This window comes from Zootoca vivipara, chromosome 10 (genome assembly GCF_963506605.1).
Source record: "Zootoca vivipara chromosome 10, rZooViv1.1, whole genome shotgun sequence".
Classification (NCBI taxonomy): Eukaryota; Metazoa; Chordata; class Lepidosauria; order Squamata; family Lacertidae; genus Zootoca; species Zootoca vivipara.
The window spans coordinates 61,200,228-61,212,905 of record NC_083285.1 but is presented as its reverse complement, the minus strand read 5'-3'; the positions used below and the strand labels follow the sequence as shown (position 1 = coordinate 61,212,905).

Below are 12,678 nucleotides of genomic sequence, written 5' to 3'. Positions count from 1 at the left end.
TCACAGTGATGCATCTTTGGCATGCGCCAGGAAGGGTGTCCCCACCTCTCTGCCTGTTTTCTGCACCATTGTCTGAAGCATTCTTGCTGCCTGTCTCAGCTTTGCCTACACACTGCTTCCTGCAATAATTTCTTCGCCTTCCACACATGCTGCTTGTATGATTCAGGACTCATTTCAAAAGCATTACAAAAATATAAGTGATTTACCAAATGCTAGTTGATTCACTGTAGCCCACTACAGCATGACACCCCAGTGCCTTTGCATGGGATTTTATTTCTTGTCGTATTTCAGCCCACCATGCATCTCGTGTCTCTGGGTCATCTGAAAGATAAAGCAAAAATCAGTCACTGTTCTGCACTAACACAAGCATGTAAAACTCTGTGGCTAAAGATAAAGAATAATTTAGCTTTCAAGCTGTCACAAGAGCCTGACAACTTTGTTTTTGCTTCCTATCAGCCTATCTCTATACTGATTAGGTAACCTTGCTTATTCCTTTGTAGTGCTGATTTCATGAACAGAAACCTTGTTGATTCACTTGACTTCTTTCATTCTTAGAAAAACACAAGATTTTATGGATTTACTTTGTCCAACATTGTCTGCACAGGGGAACATTGTGGCTATGAACTACACTCATTTCCTATCTAACATTATGTGTGCGTATTTATTTCTTGACTAAAATAGAGCAGTAGCCACTGTTAACGACTTTCGTAGTCACCAAATCTCAATGTTAAAGAGATCATACTCATTGTGGTTTCCTCCCTCTCTGGGCATCACTTTCAAAAACTCCATAGTCAATCAAGAAAAGTGGAGCTTAACACTTGTTGTTTGTGTATAGAAGCCCCCATTGCTATATAGAATTCTCCATCAATGGTGTTTTGTTTTGTTTTTCGAATGCACCCTGAGAGCAAAAATCATAAAACTTTTGTGTCAGTCTTCTACAACTCCATATTCCAGGTAGTCCTCACTCAGCCTCTGGTCATAGTTGGTTGCCACCTTCTTGCCCATTAGGGCAAAATAAGGACCTCACTTCTGGTCCTTAACTATGACAATGTGTAAATTGCCATGTTTAGGCCTTCCTTTCTTAACAGTGGAAGAGGGAAATCAATGTTTTTACTCTTATAGTTTTTGTCTTATAGACATCTGGAATGGCCGAGGGGAGAGAACATGCACATAGGATCAGGGGTCAAAATGATCCTGCACAAAGCTGCTTATAATTTTAGTTGTTGGCCATAGCTGCAGATGCTTAGCCCAGAAATCTTTCTGTCCACCAGAAAGGAGCATAGAGGATGAAATGTTCTGTCTATTTTCATAATAATCAGTAATTCAGCTTCTACCAACATCACAGAGGGGACCAAGGGTCAATAGTACCCCCACAGCTTTACTAAGCCACTTTATAACCCTGAATTGTTTAACCCCACCCCTCAATGAGAACTTTTCTTGTGAAAAAGCAAAACCATTTTTGTATCATAGCTATTTTTTGTGCAAACTAAATAACCTAGTTTTTGGGGTCACTGAGATCCCAACTGCAAGCAACCAGTACCCTCACTTCTGTAGGTGGCAAGACAGTTCAGGACCTTTAGGTGCCCATTTTTCTCTAGACATAGAACACAGAAATGTGTTTCTGAGGGTTTCTAGGGCACAATGTCACTGGCCTCCTTCAAAAGAAAGAATTAAGTTCTCAATCTGAGGACAAGTTTCAGTGCTGAACTACAGGTGTGAGAGATAAGCTTACCCTTGTGTGTGGCCTATGGGATACATTTACTAACACTCTCACACAATATTTCATTATTACATATGATAATGTAATAACTGGTGAAACATTAGTGCCATGCAAAGAAAGATGTCCAATGAGGCAGTATATGCCATCCAAATTCACAAAGTATGGCATAAAACTCTGGCTATGTTGTAATTCCAAAACATCATGCTTATGATGCTGATATGTATATATAAGCAGGGACTGGAGAACAGTAGCCAGACAGTAGTCAGGAAACAAGCAACACAGGATTTACAGGATAATGGATGAAATATAACAATAAACAGCCAGGGGATTGGTGAGAAAAACCTGACTCCGGGTGGCTCACTGAAAAAACAAACAAACCAGAAATTCTCCCCAAGTTCCTTGCCCACAAATCCTGAAGTGTCAACAGCAACATATTTTGGCTTTCAAGAAGATTTGACACTTTTCAGTCATAGGCTAACTATGTCGCACTCTCAGATCAGAATTTTAAGGTTGAGACCATTCTGTATTGTATTAAGTTAAAGGAGGCATAGATGCCTGTGACCAGATTATTTTCATATACAGTTCCACATGCATGATTAAACTGTGGCTGACGGTGCTTAAATATATGGTGGACACTCACTGCTTATGTCTGGAAACTGAACAACCCACTGTAGTGTGAGTATCCTGAAAAATCCCCTTGTGGCTGGATCTAATTCTAAAGTTCAGCATCCTCTGCTTTAATTCTAGTAGCTAGCTTGCTTGGGGCATCTAGATGGCAGTCTCAGAACTGGTAAATCATTTGTCTGGCCTACTCTTACAAGTTGTGAAAAGTGGTGCTTTCTGCTCAGGCTGCTCAGTTATCATGCACTATGGTTACAAAGTCTGCAATACTAACCTCACTTACCTGGGAGTAAGACCTATTGAATTATTTAAAAAACCTAGGCAGTATACATGAAAAACAACATAAAACAATTATTTGTTGTTACCAGGAGTTTACCACTCATTATTACTGCACTGTTATAATGTAATTATAACAGTTGCATAAGTATATGTGTATAAATGGCACTTTTTATGTTTGAATGGTGGAATCATTTTCACACTTTACATAGTGAGGTGTTGCTAACCCCAACGATTTACGGGCAATCATAGTGTTTCATTGGGAAAGAGGTCTCAATAAAGGCATGAATTTTTATTTTTATTTTATTTGCAAATGGTCTCATGCTTGATAACTTCCACCAGGTATTTTCTTTTAATGACTTTCCTGGAGCACATCTAACCATGATATCAAATTGATACAACTTTTTTTTCTATTGAAAGAGGTTTAAACCTTTTCAAAAGCAATGTGGAATATGGCATAGTTTACAGTTAAGCCATTCTTTCGCTACCAGTCTGTTATTTTATATTGATATGACAACCAAAAAATAACCAAATGAGACACACAGCCTATTGCTGCTGCAACCAAAAAGGAAAAGGTGTCTCTTACACTAGTAAATAAAATGGCATTTATTAAATGAATCAAAAACTCAAGGTATAACATTCATTTTAAAGAACAATTTTGTTAACACTGTAACCATAAATGACACGTTTGTGAGGATGCACTGAAGGCAAACCTTGTTTTTCCAACTTGCACCCTGGTCTTAAAACAGATTTACTTGGAAGTGAGTTCCACTGATTGCAAACAGAACTTACTCACAAGCAGGGTGTTCAGAGCAAGAATCTTTAATTCATTTATTTTTTAAATGGCTTACATGTGCACCAGCAGAAATATTTGTGGAAGTTATTATGAAGCCCAACACAACCAAAACCCCAAAAGCAATTTTAATTCTCAAGAAAAATGTGTTTAAGAGCAGGACTTGCTAATTAAGAAGAAATGCATTCAGCGCAAGCACACACACACACACAAGCAAATTAACAAAACAACAAACAAAAAACAACTTACTATGTACTGTGAAAGCTTACTTATAAAGGAGAGAGGGCTTTGGGGACTCCCTTTCCATAACACAATTTCAGAAGAGGTCACCATAAAGAGAAATAAAATGAATGCATTTATGAGTTTCACTAACTCCATAATGACAATTATATCATCATACAGCCATATTTATCCTAAGTGTGGATGGCCCTGCCTTTTTAAAAAAGCATGCAGTGACTAAACTAAAAATACAAAGCATATTGCTATAAATTAGGGCTGAAAAAATTGGCAGCTCGAGTGAAATCTTGGATGGTGGTGGTGGGGCTTGGCTCAAGGCCTCCTACAAAATGGAAAGCTAGCAGCTAACCATGTAAGACAGTGGGGAACCTGCAGTCCCCTAGGTGTTTCTGAACTCCAGTTCCCTGCAGCCCCTCAACCACCACTGATTCTCCATCATGGAGAATAAGAGTTGTAGTGCAGGAACACTTGGAGGGTTCGCCAGTTCTCACGTAACGTGTAGGCCTTCTCAAAAGCCCTAACTATCTAAGGCTCTAATGAATAAAATAGGTAGACCTTGTTCATAGTGTAAAAGTTTGAGAATAAAGCTTGTCAATTCTCAAATGGGCATGCCTTCTAAGAGCATAAGGATATCTTGTAATGAATCAAGATACAGTCGTACCTTGGAAGTCCAATAGAATCCCATTCCGGAAGTCCATTCGACTTCCAAAATGTTTGGAAACCAAGGCACAGCTTCCATTTTGCTGCAGGAAGCTACTGCAGCCAATCGGAAGCAGCATCAGATGTTTGGGTTCCAAAGAACGTTTGCAAACTGGAACACTCACTTCCAGGTTTGCGGCGTTCCAAGAGCCAAAACGTTCAACTCACAAGGCATTCAGGATCCAAGGTACGACTGTAGTTTACTTCCAGACAGGGCTGACCCAAGACATTTTGCTGCCTGAGGCAAAGGACAAGATGGTACTCCATACACTCCATGTATAGAAGCTGACCAGAATGGAAGCTGGATATTACTTTAACACTGGAGGCAGAATAGCATTCTCCATTACACCTGAGGGAAGTCAGCCAGCTTGGAAGCATGGAACACATAGCTGTGTCCTCTGGCTCCTCATTGCCGCTCATCAGCATCTACTTCGTAAGATGGCTGCCTCATTCTGTCTAATGTTAAGGCCATCCCTGGGTCCAGACAACAACCTGCTTAACCCTTACCACACTGAGAAGAAGCCAGGACTAGGTGGGAACCAAAAGCTAGATGTTTCAGAAGAAATATTTGTCCACCGTTTAAAGATATGACTCTTTAAACTATTTAATCTGCATCTTAAACACCCACGCTGGTGTACATGCTATAGTTAATATCTCTAACAATACTGGTGTTATATCACTGCCATTCTGTGGCACTGTGTTGGTAAAGCAAAAATGCATTTGCTGGCATAGTGAGATCAGTCCATCAGCTACTAAAAAGTGTAGAAGTAATCATATATCTGTAACTCCTGTTTTTATCTCCCAGAATGAAATTTGGACCATATACTTAAACCTAGCATTCTATTAATTTCTATAAGTCTCTGCCATAGTGGATCACAGGCAGGCAAACAGATTTACAAGGTGCACCCACTTCTTTGGCATTCATCTGTTTCCATTCCTTTCCTATTCTCCGGTCAAGGGCAGACTTTAGACTCTATCCAGACATCAGAGCCCAAGGATCAGTTATTCAAGTGGGTGGGGTCTTTTTAGGACAAAAACTAAACCAGGCCAGACTCCTACAATGGAAAGTAAATAGCTCATTCAAATGCCTTTCTAGGCACGAATGGAGTCTGATGGGGAAAATGTTGGTCTAACCTTACACAGCTTTTCCTAAGTTATACAATGATCCATGGTAAGAAAACATTAAGATAATTACTCTCAAAATCTAAGTGTCATCACTCTTTTGTGTTGGAACCATGTCTCAACATATATAACATATGTAGTTACTGATAGTATTGCTTAACCTTCTAAATAATTAAGTTTGAATGAAAGTTCAGAAAAGCAGGTCAGAGAAGGTGAGACAAGAAAGAGGGAGGGTGGGGAAGATAACAAGGCAAGCAAAAAAATAAAAACGCAAGCAAATATATGAAATTTGCAAACATGGCTAAAAAGGACAGAGTGGTAAAAAAAGAAATGCTCAAAAGAAAGAGGCAGAAACACTGTCAAAGGATCCATAGACTCATCCTGTTTCTTTCTGCTAACAAGTGGGATTCTGCAGCTCACAGAGTTTAAAAACAAGTTATGTCCTATTCCTGCTACCTTTACTGTGATAAATCCTGATGAGCTCCATTCATGTGTGTTATTTGATTGTAGTATCTTCACAATAGTGAACACTTGTTCACTGTAAATGTTTGACTAGCACCAGTTACTGAAAGGTCACTGAGTTAAAACCACTCAATGGCTAAAAACCAGACCTAAAAATGCAAAGTACATTGTGAGATCATGGTTAAACACCATGTGGTATACTGTCACGTGGAATCCAATAACAAATGGCCAAACCAATGTTTTTTTCCCAAAAGCAAACTAGCTTTTTAGCAGAGAAGAACTACGAGGATCACTTAACACGTAGTGTATGGGAGCAGGACCAGCTCCACTGTGTCCAGAAAACCACATGCCAAACTATAAAGTTTTAAAACAAAGTTTCTCCTCTCATACATAATTTAATTAAAAGGGTAAAAAAGTAATGAATTCCTCTTCCACAATATCATAGGTTTTAATGGATTTTAGTTCCCTCTCGATTAAAATTAAACAAAGAACTTTGTATATATACAAAATGCAATGCATATTGACACACAATATACGCAAACTTACCTTGCATGTAAAAAGATAAAAATGACTTTAATAAATAAATAAATAAAACCAATACACCACAACATGGCAAGAATAGTTCATACAAAACACTGGAATGCAGTGCAATGTGGAGCATTCTATTTTTTCTGACTTTTTTTTTTTTACACGAGCCACACAATTTCACATGGGGATGCCATCAGAGCATTTACACATTTACGTAAAGCTAAGGATTTACATAAACAATAGAGGAGTTGGGGGGGGGGAGCAGGATGGCATGGGTCCAGCACACTCCAGAAGGGTGCCGCCTGTTTGTTCCGGGCTAAAGCAAAAGCTTAAAGAACTAAGGGTTTGCAAAGCAGATTCAGCAGACAGGAGCCAGAAACGGTGGGTATTTTGGCGCATGCTTGGATCAGGTGACAGTACAGACTGAAAACTATGGCAGCTCACTGAAATGGTTACAGAAAGTAATGGCCCTGGAGTCTAGGTGAAAGCAAAAGGCAAGCATACAGAGCACTCAATCACAAGCTTTTCTAGCAAAAATCTATTCAAGTAAGTTTAGCAAGGATTCCCTAAAAACTTTTGAGCAGAAGATCTGTACAAAATTCTGCTGCATTTGAATCTTTCACTGGAATTACAAGAATCTTGCAGGGTTCAATCAATATTTTAGTTCCTACAAATAGATACGGTGTTGGAGGATAATGATTAGTAGAGCAGTAATGGGACACTCCAGCTGAAAAATTGTTGCTTCTAACTAGTTATCTGTAGTCAATATCAACTTCGGTTGGTGTACTCATGCATACATCAGTGAGCTTTCTCCTGATGTGATTTTAGAATTGCATATTGGCTCCATGCCCTTAAATTAAGTTCTGTCAGAAATAAGTCAAATAATTTACTAGGACTAATTAATATTCTTTCATTGCAGCCTGTATGATATGATAAGAATATCGAAAGGGCAAATCCACCCAAGTAACCCAATTTGAAAATGTAAAGAGAAAAATATTGCATTAACACAAACCCCAAGTATTACTAAGACAGTTGTGCTCAAAATGCTTCCTTACTCCTGTTTCTTTATTTTCAGGAATCAACCCTGAAAAGCAAATAAGATCCTACACTATACTTAAAACTCAATTGATTTAAAAAAAAAGCTTTCTGCTGGTGGCACTGACAGCTCTGAATGGAAGTTTCTATTAAAAATGATAATCATCTCTTATAGTACCATCTGAGATTTTTTTTTTAAAAAAGAGAGAGAAATCATATACACATTGGGTTCAATAGTGGGTGGCTCTGCCTTTTTTCTCCCAGGCGCTTGCCCCCCATCCCATTTTTATTTTTTATTTTGGGCAAGCGCATATAGCTGAATGTACACAATTTAAATACATGTAAGTTGTTAGTTCCCTGTACTGCCTAGATCAGGCACGTCCAACAGGTACCAGTAGATCACTGGACGTCTGTGGTAGATCACTGGCTCCCCTCAAAGAAGCTCAACAACTTTGGCTCCCCTAAAAAAAGCTTATTTTTTTGCAATGCACCCACAAAAAATGGGGCTTTCCCCCTCCCTAAAAAAGCTCAACAACTTTGACCTGAACCCCCCAAAAGGGGGTAGATCACTGCCAGTTTTTAACTCTGTAAGTAGATTGCAGTCTCTTGGGAGTTGGCCACGTTGGCCTAGATGATTCAACATGTATACATATATCCAACATGAGGCTGCATTTTAAATTTTAATATTTTGTATTTTAATCTGTATTTTAATTAATTGTTTTCTTTTCTTTTATCTTATTGTGATTTTATTGGTGTTAGCCGCCCTGAGCCTGGTTTTGACTGGAGAGGGCGGGGTATAAATAAATTATTATTATTATCTTCCAGTTTACATTTGAAAACACAGGTTGTGTTTTGGAGTTATGGGTTGGTACTGTTTCATTTTTGTATACAGAAACCTACACTGGGACCTTCTGGTGAATATTAATAATAATAATAATAATAATAATAATAATAATAATAATAATAATAAATATTTATGCCACACCCATCTGGCTGGGTTTTCTCAGCCACTGTAGGTGGCTCCCAACAGAAATAATGATAATAATTATAAAAAAGTGATAAAACATCAGACTTTCCTGAAGGATGGATGGATGGATAGATGGATAAGAACTCAGCATGCTATTCCAATACCTTTTACTCAGAGTATACAATGGGTCTCTTCTATGTAAAACTTAGCTGAATACCACCCACAAAATGTAGTCGTTACGAGGTATATTAACTAATTAATAATAATAATAGCACTAGAACTACATTTTATCAAAACTCGCTAAGTCTTTATAGCAATTTCCTACAGTGTGTGTGTGTGCATCCTTTATTCTTTATAGCTTTGGAGGCTTCTGCAAAAGGTCCCCTATTATGGTGAATTGCCTGGCCATGACAGGCATTTCTGAAACCGCGGCAGCACATCACATGCCCCAGTGATGTTCTGGTGTTCATTGTTCCTTAGAATCTATGAGAAACTAGGATATTTTAACTTAGTGTGCATCACTTGCCCCGACACTTTCTATGCCTATTTCAAACCCAGTGGTAAGATTGGTGTCTTGAAGAATAGCAAAGTATCTAAGCTTTGGATCTCTAGGCAAACACTGCATATGTCCAAAGCAGTATCTCACATGGATACACAGAAAATATCTTTGCTACAATCCTGTTACTAGATGAAAGAGACTAAGATACAATTCAAGGAACATGCATTATATTATCCCATTTGGCCATAAAGTTGAGTACAGTGGATGCTCAGGTTGCGAACATGATCCGTGTGGGATGCATGTTCACAACCTGCAGCATTCGCAACCCACGTCTGCACACGCACGGGATGTGATTTGGTGCTTCTGCACATGCACAAAGCGCGATTTAGCGCTTCTGCACATCCGTGCACACCAAACCTGGAAGTAATCTGTTCCGGTACTTCTGGGTTCGGCGCGGAGAGCAACCCGAAAAGATGTAACCTGCAGCGGACGTAACATGAGGTATGACTGTAGCTCCGATGCCAAGCTGGTTTAATAAATCACACTAAAACACACAAACTAATTTGAGTCAACCTGTGGTCCATCATGCCTACATTAGAGCATCATACCTAGAACAGTCTGTAGCCCCCTGCCCCCATCCCCTCAATGTGCTGTTTCCTGTGCACACAGGGACAGACAGCCCTATATAATCAATGGCTCTGTTGTTTAGTCTTTGGTAGCCAGCAGGGCTGACTCTTCTTTAGAAGCTTCTAAGAGGTCAATGTGCCCAGTAAGTATATCGTGAAAACCTCTCTTGGTCATTTTAACCTAGGGCTATTATACAACCCTTTCCAATGTTTCTCAAGCTTTGCTCGTTTCAAAATACTATTCTGCAGAGAGCAAAGGGACCTACATAACGAAAAGGTGGCTGCTGACTGATTCTCATCAGCTGAACGTTCCAAGTTAAGAGATGAATGATAAGCCAGGTTAAGCAAGTGTTCATCTGGATGAGAATCAAGTATGAATTGCACTATTATGAAGTTATTAATCCCACTAACAGTCAGGCAGTCTGCTAGCAGCACGTTCTTCAACATTATATCAGATATTACTGGCTTGCTACTACCAGTATTAGCTGGAATAAGCAAGCTACAGTAAGCAATCTTAAAACAATCTACTTCTTCTTGTGCCAACAATGCAAAGATTCACAGGGACATTTAGCACTGAAAAATGTTGCAGTTCAGCCATTATGGCCATAGAGACAAATCTACAAGAAAGTATATATGAAGCTTCTGTAGGAGGCTGCTTATCAAAGGTTTTCTTAAGGTTCTTATGCATTAGAATAATTTTAGGGACTAACAGAACAACTATTTCCATAAAAGATAAAGTATGTGGGCCCTATAAACTTGGTTTTTTTAAGGGTGAAAGATGTCTGCAATCTGAAGAGAAACTAAAGAGTTCCATTTATGCAACAGAATTTCCCTTGCTCTCTTCCATCTCAGATCTATTTTGGGGGAGGTGGGGGGGATCACAGTGGGAGAGGAGAGCAAGGGGAAGTTCTGCTGCCATAAGGTGAAGATTTTGCATTAACAGAACAACTTCGTTGGATACAACTCAATGCTATTCAAATGAATCCAGAAAAGGCTACTGATGTGTATATCCAGCATAATCAACCAGGAATCTTGAGGCACCTTAAAAACAGCACATTTATTACGGCATAAGCTTTTGTGGACTAGAAGCCAGCTCTTGTTGCATTTTATGCCAACTTTTATGCCATAAAAGTTGCAGGTTTTTAAGATACTACAAAATTTTGTTTTTCTGTGAAAGACTAACACTATCGTTCTGGAAGTCTAGCCATCAATATAAGTTATATTTTCTGTAAGAATATTTGGAAAATAGCCCATGAAATGTACAAGTTCATAGCAGTTTCAAATTACAACTGAAACTGTAACATTCTCAAATCATATATCCTGCACATAACTCTGACGGCAGCAGCAAACCCCAACTATGCATAAGCCTTGGGGAAAGAGGGAATTATATATTTAAAAACAAACAAAAAACCTGTGAATGCTTTCTAGTCAGAAAAACTAGATAAAACCATCTGAAACTCTTTTGAATGAGACAATATTAAGACAGTTAACAAGAAGGAGTCAGTTATTATTTACCTATCATTTTAAATGCACATGAATGCACATGCTACAACTGTATATCCACTTAACTCAATGAACTCAGTGGGCCTTAGGGTTGGTTTGATTGACTTCCTGTTCACACATGGATTTACATGTGCTCCCTTGCCTCTCCTCCTGCATGCACCCAAATCTGGTCCAGAAGGATGGAGGAACTGCTAGAACAGAGGGAAAAGAGGGGGGGAACGTACCACCGCACCAACAGAAGTCCTTGCATAAACTGGACAACTGAGTAAACCTATATAAGTTTGTGCTGTTAATTTATTTCTTGTTCAGACCCCCAAAAAACCAATTAAAGTTAAGTCATGTTTTTTTCATTCTACATTTTGGGAACAAAAGTTCCAGAACCATTAATTTGCCAAAACTGATTTGTGATTCAGTCTCTCTCATATTGTCCTTGATGTATATTAATTAGCATGAGGTCAGGAATCAAAGGCCAACTTTTTTTAAAGGGAGTTTTCATTAAAAAATATTTTAATCAGATGATATCATTCAACATTCAAAAACAGACCCTCTGCTCTTACTCCCTTGCATGTTTCGATCCTGATCCATTTCCAGAAAATAAAATTCTACATAGTACTTCCAGATTGAAGGGCTTCTTTCTGATACTCAGTGAAATCACTGTGAACTCACTGTATTAGATAAATCATAAACTTAATAGTGCCACCATTCATATGCCACCATGAATCATGGGTAACCGCTTTAACTGCCAACATTAAGTGACCTCACAATTAAAAGTGAAGGTGGTGATTATATATCATTATCCCAGAAGCTTTTCACTTTCTTACATTTCCACCACATATGGTAAAACGTTCATTCTCTTTCCTTACATTTCCAACATTTATTAATTGTTTTATACATTTTAGCTAGTTTCAATGGTGTAATATACAAGGCTTAGGGCTCCCTGAACAACCCACAACACTACATCCCAAATGAACATCAATTTCCAAGGGGAGATTACTAATGAAAATGAGAGCTACAGTAACTTCATATAAGGAAAGTTAAATTGGAGTTGCATGATGCAATGACCAAATGATTTTTAACTGCAGTGTATGCTTAACATTTAAAAGCTGGATATAAGGGGAATGAATATAAGCTGGAGATAAAACTGTTCCTCAAAAGTTAACACAGTCATTGCAAAAATAAAATAAAAATTAAATGCAGAGACAGAAGAATAAGATAACATCACAGTGAAAAACTCTGTGGTGTCTAATAGATTGGGAAAAAATTGTTCAAGGACCGTTAATGTTTACACCAAGTTATTTCTGTAATGCTGCCAAGGTCAATTAGACCTTGGGCTATCTACCATCTAAATTACACTTTTAAGCAAGCTTTCTAAGTTTGCTTTCAAAACTCAGCTACCCTACTCCAGTTCCATACCAGTGGCCCCCTCTGGGGCTGCTTAAGAGACTGAAGCAGTTTACAGAGCTCATATAGGATAAATATTAAGAATAAACTGAAAACAATAAATTGGTTTCTTTTCAAATATCTTTTACTTGCTTATTCATTTAATCAAAATAATAAGCAATATTAGAATTCTAGATTTATCAACTACTA

The 12,678-nt window shown here is 38.4% G+C and overlaps 1 protein-coding gene across 25 annotated transcripts in view; it reads right to left on the bottom strand.

Annotated features, from left to right (window-relative positions):
- C2CD5 (C2 calcium dependent domain containing 5) overlaps window positions 1-12,678 on the bottom strand; it is a 98,912-nt gene that overhangs the window by 41,019 nt on the left and 45,215 nt on the right. For 13 of the 25 annotated variants that reach the window (XM_060279182.1, XM_035128239.2, XM_035128232.2 and 10 more), the window contains 2 exons: window positions 3,680-3,709; window positions 207-321 (listed from right to left, as the gene is read on the bottom strand). In XM_060279182.1, the coding sequence (XP_060135165.1) occupies window positions 207-321; window positions 3,680-3,709 (145 nt within the window). The remainder of the gene's footprint in view (window positions 1-206; window positions 322-3,679; window positions 3,710-12,678) is intronic. The other 12 variants (XM_035128233.2, XM_035128236.2, XM_035128242.2 and 9 more) reach the window with 1 other exon arrangement.